The 15,554-nt window shown below is 38.8% G+C and overlaps 1 protein-coding gene across 8 annotated transcripts in view; it reads right to left on the bottom strand.

The window, feature by feature from the left end:
• The window catches only part of Nup358 (Nucleoporin 358kD), an 89,168-nt gene that overhangs the window by 65,988 nt on the left and 7,626 nt on the right, over positions 1-15,554 (bottom strand). For all 8 annotated transcript variants that reach the window (XM_070103159.1, XM_070103155.1, XM_070103152.1 and 5 more), the window contains exons 2-8: positions 12,573-12,798; positions 11,261-11,428; positions 10,888-11,072; positions 10,414-10,571; positions 9,003-9,123; positions 6,918-7,296; positions 5,990-6,226 (exon numbers count right to left, since the gene is read on the bottom strand). In XM_070103159.1, coding sequence (XP_069959260.1) covers positions 5,990-6,226; positions 6,918-7,296; positions 9,003-9,123; positions 10,414-10,571; positions 10,888-11,072; positions 11,261-11,428; positions 12,573-12,798 — 1,474 coding nt within the window. The remainder of the gene's footprint in view (positions 1-5,989; positions 6,227-6,917; positions 7,297-9,002; positions 9,124-10,413; positions 10,572-10,887; positions 11,073-11,260; positions 11,429-12,572; positions 12,799-15,554) is intronic.

Below are 15,554 nucleotides of genomic sequence, written 5' to 3'. Positions count from 1 at the left end.
AAAGCCTGTAATTGTTTTATATGATGGTAGGATTGCTGGTGTCCTTTTTTCTGAATCATAAACGTGCAAGATTTCAGGTACATCTTGCTACTTCTACTTACACTTAGGTCACAATACACATACAAGCATATATATACACACCCCTCTGGGTTTTCTGCTATTTTCTTTCTAGTTACTGTTCTTATTTATTTCCTCTTATCTCCATGGGGAAGTGGAACAGAATTCTTCCTCCATAAGCCATGCGTGTTGTAAGAGGCGACTAAAATGCCAGGAGCTAGTAACCCCTTCTCCTGTATATATTACTAAATATAAAAGAAGAGTATATGGAGAAAAGGAGAGGTTAAGAGAGTGGTGAAGCAATGTAAAAAGAGAGCAAATGAGAGAGTGGGTGAGATGTTATCAACAAATTTTGTTGAAAATAAGAAAAAGTTTTGGAGAGAGATTAACAAGTTAAGGAAGCCTAGAGAACAAATGGATTTGTCAGTTAAAAATAGGAGAGGAGAGTTATTAAATGGAGAGTTAGAGGTATTGGGAAGATGGAGGGAATATTTTGAGGAATTGTTAAATGTTGATGAAGATAGAGAAGCTGTGATTTCGTGTATAGGGCAAGGAGGAATAACATCTTGTAGGAGTGAGGAAGAGCCAGTTGTGAGTGTGGGGGAAGTTCGTGAGGCAGTAGGTAAAATGAAAGGGGGTAAGGCAGCCGGGATTGATGGGATAAAGATAGAAATGTTAAAAGCAGGTGGGGATATAGTTTTGGAGTGGTTGGTGCAATTATTTAATAAATGTATGGAAGAGGGTAAGGTACCTAGGGATTGGCAGAGAGCATGCATAGTTCCTTTGTATAAAGGCAAAGGGGACAAAAGAGAGTGCAAAAATTATAGGGGGATAAGTCTGTTGAGTATACCTGGTAAAGTGTATGGTAGAGTTATTATTGAAAGAATTAAGAGTAAGACGGAGAATAGGATAGCAGATGAACAAGGAGGCTTTAGGAAAGGTAGGGGGTGTGTGGACCAGGTGTTTACAGTGAAACATATAAGTGAACAGTATTTAGAGAAGGCTAAAGAGGTCTTTGTGGCATTTATGGATTTGGAAAAGGCGTATGACAGGGTGGATAGGGAGGCAATGTGGCAGATGTTGCAGGTGTATGGTGTAGGAGGTAGGTTACTGAAAGCAGTGAAGAGTTTTTACAAGGATAGTAAGGCTCAAGTTAGAGTATGTAGGAAAGAGGGAAATTATTTCCCAGTAAAAGTAGGCCTTAGACAAGGATGTGTGATGTCACCGTGGTTGTTTAATATATTTATAGATGGGGTTGTAAGAGAAGTAAATGAGAGGGTTTTGGCAAGAGGCGTGGAGTTAAAAGATAAAGAATCACACAAAGTGGGAGTTGTCACAGTTGCTCTTTGCTGATGACACTGTGCTCTTGGGTGATTCTGAAGAGAAGTTGCAGAGATTGGTGGATGAATTTGGTAGGGTGTGCAAAAGAAGAAAATTAAAAGTGAATACAGGAAAGAGTAAGGCTATGAGGATAAAAAGATTAGGTGATGAAAGATTGTATATCAGATTGGAGGGAGAGAGTATGGAGGAGGTGAATGTATTCAGATATTTGGGAGTGGATGTGTCAGCGGATGGGTCTATGAAAGATGAGGTGAATCATAGAATTGATGAGGGGAAAAGGGCGAGTGGTGCACTTAGGAGTCTGTGGAGACAAAGAACTTTGTCCTTGGAAGCAAAGAGGGGAATGTATGAGAGTATAGTTTTACCAACACTCTTATATGGGTGTGAAGCATGGGTGATGAATGTTGCAGCGAGGAGAAGGCTGGAGGCAGTGGAGATGTCATGTCTGAGGGCAATGTGTGGTGTGAATATAATGCAGAGAATTCGTAGTTTGGAAGTTAGGAGGAGGTGCGGGATTACCAAAACTGCTGTCCAGAGGGCTGAGGAAGGGTTGTTGAGGTGGTTCAGACATGTAGAGAGAATGGAGCGAAACAGAGCGACTTCAAGAGTGTATCAGTCTGTAGTGGAAGGAAGGCGGGGTAGGGGTCGGCCAAGGAAAGGTTGGAGGGAGGGGGTAAAGGAGGTTTTGTGTGCGAGGGGCTTGGACTTCCAGCAGGCATGCGTGAGCGTGTTTGATAGGAGTGAATGGAGACAAATGGTTTTTAATACTTGACGTGCTGTTGGAGTGTGAGCAAAGTAACATTTATGAAGGAGTTCAGGGAAACCGGCAGGCCAGACTTGAGTCCTGGAGATGGGATGTACAGTGCCTGCACTCTGAAGGAGGGGTGTTAATGTTGCAGTTTAAAAACTGTAGTGTAAAGCACCCTTCTGGCAAGACAGTGATGGAGTGAATGATGGTGAAAGTTTTTCTTTTTCGGGCCACCCTGCCTTGGTGGGAATCGGCCAGTGATAATAAAAAAATAAAAGGAGAAACGTTCATTTTTCCTTTTGGGCCACCCCGCCTTAGTGGGATACGGCCAGTGTGTTGAAAGAAAGAATGATATAAATAATATCAGCGCACTTGTGAAGAATATTAGTCACCAGTTGACGTGTATTGGATGCATGGTGTGATTTGTTTACTTGAACACTGACAAAAATAGAACATTTCTGCTACTTTGAGCTCAATTTCTAGGTACTTTTCATCATAAAATCAATCAAAATCATCTCTATTTCTGTAATATATCTTCCATTCTATCAAATGAGACCAAGAAAACAAGAATACAACCATAAATACCATACAAAAATACACTGCAAAGTCAGTTTTAAACCAGACAGTTTTTTTTCCATTATGCAGTGCGTGCTGCAGGATTTTTTATACTACGCACAATGACTATGCAGACCCATTCTTTCATATGTAGGCCTACCAGCTTTCTTCCACCAGATCTGAAGGCGCTAGAATTTTGGCATATAAGTACGGGACCGACACTGGCTGTTAAGCCGTACATGAATGAGAATGACCCTCAAAGGGTTAATATTGAGACTCAAACTGCTATAGACATTATATATCCCAAGGAATTTTCCTTACCTATTAACAAAAGCAGAAACTACATTCATGTCAAGCCAACAAGAAAATTCATGTCACTCCTAAAAAATAATCTTTAATATTTTAAAGGTTAAGCTTTTCTTAAAAATACTGTCAGAATATAATTAAGAATCAACCCAATATGTACAGACTACCATCACACACTACTCAAAAAATAGAAGATTTTTTTTTTTTTTTTTTCAACAAGTCGGCCGTCTCCCACCGAGGCAGGGTGACCCAAAAAAGAAAGAAAATCCCCAAAAAGAAAATACTTTCATCATCATTCAACACTTTCACCACACTCGCACATTATCACTGGTTTTGTAGAGGTGCTCAGAATACAACAGTTTAGAAGCATACACAAAACTGTTGTATCCTGAGCACCTCTGCAAAAACAGTGATAATGTGTGAGTGTGGTTAAAGTGTTGAATGATGATGAAAGTATTTTCTTTTTGGGGATTTTCTTTCTTTTTTGGGTCACCCTGCCTCGGTGGGAGACGGCCGACTTGTTGGGGGGGAAAAAAAAAAAAAAAAAGATATCATGCTGAAACTGATGAGGGGTTCATACCCAACTACTGACTAACTACAACTTTTTCTTCTCTCTCAGCCCAGTCTGTGGCTATGATTCCCATTCACCAAGTGATCAATTCAGCTATTGCTGCCCATGGACATGGGTAGACAACTATTAAATACTAAGTAGATATCTGCAGAAACTTTTCTAGGTTCCTCTCAAGATTTTTACCTCTGTTCTGGCACTATCTTTTCTATTTGTTAGATGGTTCAAGTGTCAAAAGACCTCTGACAATTTCTCTCCTATTGTGATTATGGCACATGTACTGCCATCTCCCTATCTCCTGCCCTAAAGTTAGTATTTTAGTGTAGATTAGGAACCTTGAAAATTTTCATTGTATAATTTTAAGAGAAAAGATTTATGTTATCTTTCCATTCCAGAAAATATTCATAATGCTTTGGGGTAGTCTAAAGAGCATAAATGGTTAATATTCAAAGGCGTGGAGTTAAAAGATAAAGAATCACACACAAAGTGGGAGTTGTCACAGCTGCTCTTTGCTGATGACACTGTGCTCTTGGGAGATTCTGAAGAGAAGTTGCAGAGATTGGTGGATGAATTTGGTAGGGTGTGCAAAAGAAGAAAATTAAAGGTGAATACAGGAAAGAGTAAGGTTATGAGGATAACAAAAAGATTAGGTGATGAAAGATTGAATATCAGATTGGAGGGAGAGAGTATGGAGGAGGTGAACGTATTCAGATATTTGGCAGTGGACGTGTCAGCGGATGGGTCTATGAAAGATGAGGTGAATCATAGAATTGATGAGGGAAAAAGAGTGAGTGGTGCACTTAGGAGTCTGTGGAGACAAAGAACTTTGTCCTTGGAGGCAAAGAGGGGAATGTATGAGAGTATAGTTTTACCAACGCTCTTATATGGGTGTGAAGCGTGGGTGATGAATGTTGCAGCGAGGAGAAGGCTGGAGGCAGTGGAGATGTCATGTCTGAGGGCAATGTGTGGTGTGAATATAATGCAGAGAATTCGTAGTTTGGAAGTTAGGAGGAGGTGCGGGATTACCAAAACTGTTGTCCAGAGGGCTGAGGAAGGGTTGTTGAGGTGGTTCGGACATGTAGAGAGAATGGAGCAAAACAGAATGACTTCAAGAGTGTATCAGTCTGTAGTGGAAGGAAGGCGGGGTAGGGGTCGGCCTAGGAAGGGTTGGAGGGAGGGGGTAAAGGAGGTTTTGTGTGCGAGGGGCTTGGACTTCCAGCAGGCATGCGTGAGCGTGTTTGATAGGAGTGAATGGAGACAAATGGTTTTTAATACTTGACGTGCTGTTAGAGTGTGAGCAAAGTAACATTTATGAAGGGATTCAGGGAAACCGGCAGGCCGGACTTGAGTCCTGGAGATGGGAAGTACAGTGCCTGCACTCTGAAGGAGGGGTGTTAATGTTGCAGTTTAAAAACTGTAGTGTAAAGCACCCTTCTGGCAAGACAGTGATGGAGTGAATGATGGTGAAAGTTTTTCTTTTTCGGGCCACCCTGCCTTGGTGGGAATCGGCCGGTGTGATAATAAAAAAAAAAAAAAAAAAATAATAATATTCAATGAAAGAGAAATAGTGGACCCCCGCATAACGATTACCTCCGAATGCGACCAATTATGTAAGTGTATTTATGTAAGTGCGTTTGTACGTGTATGTTTGGGGGTCTGAAATGGACTAATCTACTTCACAATATTTCTTATGGGAACAAATTCGGTCAGTACTGGCACCTGAACATACTTCTGGAGTGAAAAAAATATCGTTAACCGGGGGTCCACTGTACAGTGGATCCCCGGTTTACGATCAGCTCCCAATGCGACCAATTATGTAAGTGTATTTATGTAAGTGCGTTTGTACGTGTATGTTTGGGGGTTTGAAATGGACTAATCTAATTCACAATATTCCTTATGGGAACAAATTCGTTCAGTACTGGCACCTGAACATACTTCTGGAATGAAATAATATCGTAAACTGGGGGTCCACTGTATATCTTTAGAAATTATGTGAGGAAGATTAAAGACAATTACGGTGGGAGGAAAAGACAGCAATCAAGAAACCATAGGCTTTAAGAAACACCAATTCTCAAATACAGTGAATTCACAGACAATGAAGCCAGAATGATTACAAAAGTCACAGGGTAACTGGCAGGTATATACAATCGGCCAAACAATGGAAATATGAAATTAATAAAAAGGGAACACAAACAGAAGTTATTATCAGAACAAGAATCTTGATCACAGGCAACAAATTATGGTGATACTGAAAACTAGAAACCCCCAATGGAGACCCAGAAATTGAGAAGACAAAGTAAATCAATTACCTAGTTTAACTCCCTCATTTAAAATTTTTTATCTTTTTTTTTTTATGTTTTAAAAGCCTCACAATTCACAAAAAAACAAAAGTTGCTTAAAAAAATCTTACATACCATGAGCCTCTTTTGAAGCTGCAATTTGGCAGTATACTGTTGCAGCCAGGAAAGCTAAGAGATCAAGATGGCACAAGGTCTCTGGAGCCCCTGTATTTACATTGCTGGTTGAGAACTGAAGACCCTCAAACAACGTGAAAGTGTAGTAGGGTTGTGGCTCCTTAGTACTGGTGGAAGCTTGTTGCAAACACAGCCAAACCATGTCCCCAAGGCTGGCACAATACATGCTTCCCACCACTGAAAGATGAGGGAAGGATAAGACAGTCCACATCCATATAAAAATAAAAATGTCTGTACATATAGAATTTCTTAATATTTATTTCTCACTAAAACAATGAGACCCTGAGGAGAACCATCATCATTCACTCCCTAGTTGTTTTTTCTGATGGATATAGACATGGCTCAGTGATGACTTCTGAAAACATAACATCCCCATTCTAACTAGATGGTTTCTCAATCTGCTTCATAAATATCATCATTTAAAACAGAACACCATGGCACAAAGTATATTCAAGCCTCACACTCACAAGACTGATAAATGTTCAAGCTCTTACTTACAACTATTTACATCCTCTTTCTTGGCCTATATACAATTTTCCCCCAGATGCCTTAATGTCCTTTAGCTTTCTTACCCTCATTAGCTGTGATTTACCTTCTTCATAGACTCCTTTAAGTCATTCACTTCCTCTTTACTCCTGTCTAATCAGACCTAGTTCTCTTTTATTTCCTATACAACTAATGTGACATTTTATTGTGGAAATGTTTTGCTCTCCAGGAGCTTTGTCAAACCAAATGGCTTGACAAAGCTCTTGGAGAGCGAAATGTTGCCACAATAAAATATCACATTAGTTGCACTTGTGTCCTTTTACCTAACTAAAAGTTTTCATCAACTTCCAGAGATAGAGCAGTGACTACACCATTTACTCACCACTGTCCCACTCCTTTATTTGCTCTAATTCAGGATAGCATAAAGAAGCATTGATAAAGTCATCATCCTTCAAGAAGAAGCTCTTGTCCTTCTTGCTGGTACAGGAAGTTCCAAATATTGTCTGATGAATGTTCTCCTGAGTTTCTTTGTTGCTACACTGCTGTTTGACTTTGTTGATGAATGTTACTTTCTCAGTCTCTGTTTTGGCCATGTGATGGAGGACATGTGCAGCCTGGGAGAGCCTGTGGCAGGCAAGTTTATGCCAGAACTGGTCACGTGATGTCCAAGATTTAGACGAAAGACTGCTCTCAGAGGTTCGGAAACGACAAGCATGGAATAGAAGAGCTCCAGCACTGGTGCTCGTGTGTGTTAAACCATCCTGAAAAACAAAAATTTAAATATGCAGTGTAATATATATACAAGCCTGAGTTCATAAAACTGATTGTCCATTTACTGAAGGGAACAAATCTAAGTATAGTAAATCAAGTCCAGGAGGCAAGATGGGCAATGCTTGCATCCCAAAGGAGGGGTCAGTTGCTGCAGTTTGAAGGGCTATCTAGATAATGATATTAGCACACTTCTGTCAAGACAGCTACTGAATTAACCTTTTAACCATCATGACCCCCGAAATTAAGTGCCAACAGCTTGGGTTGTGAATGCAGCAGCGAGGAGGCGGTTGGAGGCAGTGGAGATGTCCTGTCTAAGGGCAATGTGTGGTGTAAATATTATGCAGAAAATTTGGAGTGTGGAAACGAGAAGGTGTGTAGTTAATAAAAGTATTAGCCAGAGAGCTGAAGAGGGGTTGTTGAGGTGGTTTGATCATTTAGAGAGAATGGATCAAAGTAGAATGACATGGAGAGCGTATCTGTAGGGGAAGGAAGGCGGGGTAGGGGTCATCCTCGAAAAGGTTGGAAGGAAGGCATAAGGGAGGTTTTGTGGGCGAAGGGCTTGGACTTCCAGCAGGCGTGTATGAGCGTGTTCGACAAGAGTGAATGGGGACGAATGGTATTTGGGACCTGACTATCTGTTGGAGTGTGAGCAGGGTAATATTTAGTGAAGGGATTCAGGGAAACCGATTATTTTTATATAGCCGGACTGGAGTCCTGGAAATGGGAAGTACAATGCCTGCACTCTAAAAGAGGGGTTCGGGATATTAGCAGTTTGGAGGGATATGTTGTGTATCTTTATCGTATATGCTCCTAAACTGTTGTGTTCTGAGCACCTCTGCAAAAGTGATTATGTGTGAGGTGAAAGTGTTGAATGATGATGAAAGTATTTTCTTTTTGGGGATTTTCTTTGTTTTTTGGGTCACCCTGCCTCAGTGGGAGACGGCCGACTTGTTAAAAGTGTGTCTCGATTATAAAAAATAATCTGAAATGGTAGGGAATCTTTTTCTGAAGACACTGACACCACAAATGTGAAATCTCATATAAAGTTTACATTGTCAGGCACAAATTATACATCAGCAATTTTACCCACAGTCCCCCCATTTTAGGCCATGGCTAAATTCAACCCAATTACTAGAAATTTCACTAGTATACCATTAGTTTTACCTATCTGGCTCAAGAAACTGCTCATTCAATTTTCAAGGAGCAGAGAACTTGGTAATTTGGCCAATTTTACACAAAATTCATTAAATTCCAATTTGAAAACTGAGTCCAAGATTAACACAAGGCATTCAAGGCACTAAAACAACCTTTTGTTTGTTCACTATTCACAACCTCAGGCCTCTATATAACACTTGCTCATTTTGAATGCATCATTAAAAAAATAATAAAATACAGTACAGCATAACCAAGAATGACTGGTCATGGTTTAGCCTGCCCCAATAATTGAAGCAGACCTAGTAAATACCCCATGAAGCAGACTACTGGGAATGGGAGGCCCTAACCTTCATCAAAGAACAATTACCATGAACAAACACTTATTGACTACCTTTCTGTTGTTATCTTAAACCAAGATAAAGGTTAAAACTACGAGAAAAAGCATGTATACGCCTTTTCCCAGTTTATTTTGTTGAAAGTAGGCAACAAACACTGAAGTCTTTGCCGTAATATTTCAGTTATGGTAAAAATTATGTCTTACCTTCTTGGCACTATGTATGAGGAAGATGGCCATGTGGAGGTACAGCTGTCCCACCATCAGCTGACCAAACTGTGTGTTCTGACCAACTACACCGAGGCTTGTGTACAAACTCTGGTCAAATCTGTAATATATTAAAGTTATATAATACTCAATAACTCAACCTCAAAAAAATTAACTTTTGAATACATTTTTCATCTGGACAGAATCAATCACTTATGCCCAGAAATTAACTTTTTCCTTTTTCACTTCTATTAAGTCCAAAAGTGCCAACAATGCCATACCAAACATACACCTGAAAGTCCAGAGGACTGTTGACTGCTGACTGAACTGGGAGTAGTATGTTATGATGAACAAATACTCTGTCATAACAGAAGATACAATCACGACATACAAAATACTCAACAGAGATTGACAGTGTAAACAAACACAGACCAACATAAGTGACAAAGACAGGAACACTGTTGGGAATTACATGCCAAATAACCTACAACTCCTTAAATGTCAGTGAACTCCATACAACTCGAGCAAAGGTATGACACGTTTATTTTGTCTGCCAGTCAGATGAAGTAGAATCAAGAGCTCACGCCAAAAGGTAATCACAAATGGCTTATTAGGTATCCTCAGTGGTACCTGTAAGTTTCAGAAAGTTTTCCTTCTGCCTCAAGATATTTTAAGATGAAGGATTTGGATTTTTATTAGACTTTATAGGTGCCAATATGCTAATTTGATTGAATTATGAAAACTAAAATACTGGGTTTTAAGTGCTCTGTGACTGCCACATCCTATCAACTCCTAATTACATTAGAATACAATTTTCAAATGGCAAATGCATTTTGTACAAGCATATACACACACACCTCTGGGTTCTCAATTTTTTTACTAGTTCTAGTTGATTTCCTCTTACCTCCATGGGGAAGTGAAACATAATTCTTCCTCCGTAAGCCATGCATGTCGTAAGAGGCAACTAAAATGCCGGGAGCAAGTGGCTAGTAACCCCTTCTCCTTTATACATTACTTAAGTTAAAAAGAGAAGCTTTTTTCTTTTTTGGGCCACCCTGCCTCGGTGGGAAACAGCCGGTTTATTGAAAGAAGCAGAAATTCGTTTACTTGCATACATATCTAAGTTTGTGGATGATTCTAAAATTATAAGGAAGCATATGGAAGTGAGAAAAAAAAAAAAACTACATACAGGGGTTCACAGATCTATGACAGGAATCAATCACACATCTAAAATTAAGAGATGGCTAACAGTTGGAACTGACCCCCCCAACAAACTCAAATGGGCAATTACAATTGTCTAAATGTAAATATAAGGAAATTAAAATGAAAGTTAGTCATATGCAAGGTCTGAGGCAGACCCAAGAACTAGAGTTCTATTCCCCCCCCCCCAACTTCAATATATAAAACTCGCCTGTGAAGAAGTGTAGCAGCATCTGTTATTGTGCACTGGGATAGGAGGGCAGTGCCACTGCTGGATGCTAAAGTGAGGTAGACAAGCCGCTCCAGTGCAGACAAGAAGTTGGTGTGAAATTCGACATCACTGCTAACATCTGTTGTATTTTGGTAAGCCTGTCCATAGGGAAAAACTTCAGAGATTGCTCTTTTAGAGCAGTTAAGATAGAGTCAAAACTTTCTATAATACAACCCACATAGTTAGGCAAAAATCTATTTAAATAGTTTCAGCTTTAGATGAAGTATCAAGACAAAATAACTATCACATGCACAATAAATCTGTTATTTGACATCTATCACTATTTAGCAGTCATGCTCAATCAATTTTTTCACTAAACAATTTCTTACTTTGTATATGTTCTTTTTAGGCATGCATGTCTCTAAGTTCAATGTGTCCATTTAACTACTGGCAAAACTACTTAACTCTCTTTACCTGCATAATATCAAATAGTGTTTGATACCATTCTAGGGAGTCCGAAAATGCTTTTCGAGCTTCCACTTGACAACTGTAATTATAAGCCTCATTCAGCTTGTTCTTGTCTTCTGCACCCCAGTCTTTATAAAGTTGTAGTAGGTTGGTTTGTAATCTAACAGCTGTTGGGCAGGCTTTGATTTCATCTGTAACATACATAACACATTTCCACAATGTACATACTAGTTACAAAAACTGGATGACATCCTTTATTAATGTATGAATGGACTCAAACTCAATTTGAAGTGTGTATGGTCTTTAAGGGTAATACAATTCATAAACCAAGTGTCCTAGTTTTTAATTATAAATTCAATAACAAGCACCAAAAACCAACCTAGATACAATTTCTCAAGCTCTTGACGTGAGTGTGAGCCTGAGCCAGTGAGCAGGGCCTCACGGAGCTTAACGACGCTTTCATGGTGAGGATACAAACGATGGCCTTCTTCTGCCCAATATAAACGAACTGAAGAGTCTGCCTGTACATCTGTATACAACTCACAAACTGAAAGAGGATACCATGTATAGTCATTCTCACATAATACGTACACCAGTACACTTATATTTTAAGCATGAAAGGATAAATGCATTAGTTATACAGCATGGAAATTTTGTCAAATGGAAAAATATTGGTGTTTAAACAGAGTTCTTTGTACACAAACTGCTAGTGTAAACTGTTGCCCATGCATAATCAATAAATATCGCCATATAAAAGTGGCCTAGCTTTAGCAAGAAAAGTGATATACAGTGGAACCCCAAAAATCGAACTGCTCCCAACACAACCAACTACGTAAGTACATTTTTGTAAGTGCTTTTATAAGTGTATTTTTGAGGGTCTGAAATGGACTAATCTAATTTACATTATTCCTGATGGGAATAAATTCATTTGGTAAAGGCACTCGAACAGCCTTCTGGACTGAAGAAAGTTCGATATTTGAGGTTCCACTGTACTTCAGCGTAACTTAGCATTAGATATGAACAAGAAAAACTTAAATTGTGTATGGAAAATAAAAATAGATTAATAATTCATAATAAAGGTAATGGAAGTCTATGTCAGACTGGAGAGGAATCTGATGTATGTAAATGTATTGTACTGTACATAAATATATTTGAGGTGGATCTGTTACAAGATGGATCTATGAAAGAAACGGCAGATCAGAGTTAAGGGGAAAAAACAGGTAGTGTAGAAGTCTGTGAAAATTTTGTTTACCATAGTGAAAAAATATAGGTACATACAAGGAATGCCCTTGAAAAATAAATATAAGAAAAATGTCAATTCATCTCATAAATCAAGTGAAATATACAAGCAGATCTAGATACACCTTAAATAACAAATACACATACACACATATACAATACAAAAAAACTAGTTCAAACCTGCAGTTTATACATGCAATACACTCACGAAGGCATTAAGATCCCTTGCTATGGTAAGACAGTACTGTCTTTCAGGTCAATATCAACTATTCCTTAAAGCTGTTTGCTCAGATTGTATGGCATAAATTAAGAGCGTATTATGTTTATTTGGCAGTTTTGCATCGTGCATTACCTAAAGTAAATAACACACACAAACCAATTTAGTATCAAGTAGTTTTATGAAAACCTGATACCAGCTGCTTCTATAAAACAGTACTACTACAGTAACCTACTTTTTAAAACAAGATCTTTCTGGCCTTCTCCTAATTCATATGAAGTCTTGTATGACTGCACGGCTTTTTCCTTGTTTCCCAGACCCTCGTATATTTGGCCCAGGAGACGGTGTGCGTCCATTGCCTTGGGACGAACGCCAAGAAATTCACTGAGGTAGCGACGAGCATTTTCATATTCACCGATATTGAAGTAGAGCCGGGCAATATTATAACCACGAACTTTGCGCTGAAATAAAAAAAAAATTCTTAACATTACTAGTTGAACGTATGAGCATAGTCCAGAGTATGTTTGGCAGCAGCCATGCAAAATATGAACAGAATTTTTGAAAGAGAAACCAATATAAACTCCAATATGATGTTTAATTACAATTTAGTTTAATTAGAAACTACAGTACATACTGTATTAATGAAAAAATGAGCTTGATGCACAAACAATATTCTAAAGTTTAAATCAAATTAAATCTTATAAAATACTGTACTAATCTATAAAGTAAAAGGACACAAGTGCAACTAATGTGACATTTTATTGTGGCAACGTTTCACTCTCCAGGAGCTTTATCAAGCCATTACTTGGCTTGATAAAGCTCCTGGAGAGCGAAACGTTGCCACAATAAAATGTCACATTAGTTGCACTTGTGTCCTTTTACTTTACATATTGTCGGTAATTCTACCAACTTTATTACAATCTGTACTAATCTAGTTTATTGGTAACAGAGTGGTACACATTTTCAAAATTCATACCTTTAAATAAAATTACGTACTGTATTATCTAAAAGCTTCCAGTATTTTTTTTTACAATTCTGTATAAAAGGGGCCAGGCTATGCAGTTTCAGAGTACTCAATTTGGTTTACATAAAATGCACATACCGATCAATAAATCTTTTCTACACAGACAACGTTCTCACCTCACACACTGAGTGTCCGTGGTTCAATCCTTGGCTGAGGAGAAACATTAGACATGTTCCCTTACACCTGCTGTCCCTGTTCACTTAGCATTAAGTAGGTACCTGGGTGTTAGTTGACTGGTGTGGGTTACATCCTGTCACCTGTGAAACAAGTCACAATAACTTGTTTCACAGGTATATGGCAGAGGCACTGACTTTTCAAGTCACCAACATCAGTAAGCTAGGGTAGACTAATGAAGGTAATACAGTGGACCCCCGCCTTACGATCAGCTCCCAACTCGACCAATTATGTAAGTGTATTTTTGTAAGTGCTTTTGTACGTGTATTTTATGGGGTCTGAAACGAACTAATTAATTCACAATATTCCTTATGGGAACAAAATCGGTCCATAACGGCACCTGAACAGACTTCTGGAATGAAATAATATCCTAAGGCGGGGGTCCACTGTATACTGGGATGCTCTAAGCCACTAAGAAAATATTGGAAACTTGCCCTGATCGACCAAGACCTTGGAAGCATTGGCGAGAACTCCCAGTTAAACCATTGCATCAAAAGCACAAAAGTAAATCCAGTAAAATTCAACGAATATATTATTTACGGAGTTTGTGTCAAGTAAGTTTATTTAGGTACAGGCAAAGACCATTTCCACTGTGGTCCTTGTAATTTAATAACAGTAATATTTCTACAAGTACATGTACAAGGTATACAGACATCAATGACATACTACTATACAGAAAGCCGCTAGTAATGCAGAGCATTTCCGGCAAATTAGGTCAATTTTGTCCCAGGATGCAACCCACACCAGTCGACTAACACCCAGGTACCTATTTTACTGATGAGTGAACATGGAAAACAGGTGTCGTAAGGAAACACATACTAACGTTTCCAACCGTACCGGGGATTGAACCATGGACCTCACTGTGCGAACTGAGTGCATTACCAACCCAACTACGAGACACCTAAATACAGAAAGTCAAACACCGATTTAAACTGAAAAAAGTTATATTCACAGAACTGCTTTAGACATTATTATTGATAAATTGTAAATATTAAAGCTACTGACATAGACATTATTATTATTGATAAACTGTAATAAAGCTACTGTTATAGACGTATTATTAGTTATTAGTCCATGGGGAAGTGGAAAAGAATCTTTCCTCCGTAAGCCATGCGTGTCGTATGAGGCGACTAAAATGCCGGGAGCAATGGGCTAGTAACCCCTTCTCCTGTATACAATTACTAAAAAAGAGAAGAAGAAAAACTTTATAAAACTGGGTTGCTTAAATGTGCGTGGATGTAGTGCGGATGACAAGAAACAGATGATTGCTGATGTTATGAATGAAAAGAAGTTGGATGTCCTGGCCCTAAGCGAAACAAAGCTGAAGGGGGTAGGAGAGTTTCAGTGGGGGGAAATAAATGGGATTAAATCTGGAGTATCTGAGAGAGTTAGAGCAAAGGAAGGGGTAGCAGTAATGTTAAATGATCAGTTATGGAAGGAGAAAAGAGAATATGAATGTGTAAATTCAAGAATTATGTGGATTAAAGTAAAGGTTGGATGCGAGAAGTGGGTCATAATAAGCGTGTATGCACCTGGAGAAGAGAGGAATGCAGAGGAGAGAGAGAGATTTTGGGAGATGTTAAGTGAATGTATAGGAGCCTTTGAACCAAGTGAGAGAGTAATTGTGGTAGGGGACTTGAATGCTAAAGTAGGAGAAACTTTTAGAGAGGGTGTGGTAGGTAAGTTTGGGGTGCCAGGTGTAAATGATAATGGGAGCCCTTTGATTGAACTTTGTATAGAAAGGGGTTTAGTTATAGGTAATACATATTTTAAGAAAAAGAGGATAAATAAGTATACACGATATGATGTAGGGCGAAATGACAGTAGTTTGTTGGATTATGTATTGGTAGATAAAAGACTGTTGAGTAGACTTCAGGATGTACATGTTTATAGAGGGGCCACAGATATATCAGATCACTTTCTAGTTGTAGCTACACTGAGAGTAAAAGGTAGATGGGATACAAGGAGAATAGAAGCATCAGGGAAGAGAGAGGTGAAGGTTTATAAACTAAAAGAGGA

The sequence above is a fragment of the Cherax quadricarinatus genome, chromosome 84 (genome assembly GCF_038502225.1).
Source record: "Cherax quadricarinatus isolate ZL_2023a chromosome 84, ASM3850222v1, whole genome shotgun sequence".
In the NCBI taxonomy this organism is placed as follows: Eukaryota; Metazoa; Arthropoda; class Malacostraca; order Decapoda; family Parastacidae; genus Cherax; species Cherax quadricarinatus.
The sequence above is the reverse complement of the archived record's forward strand: the minus strand, read 5'-3'. Positions and strand labels throughout refer to the sequence as shown.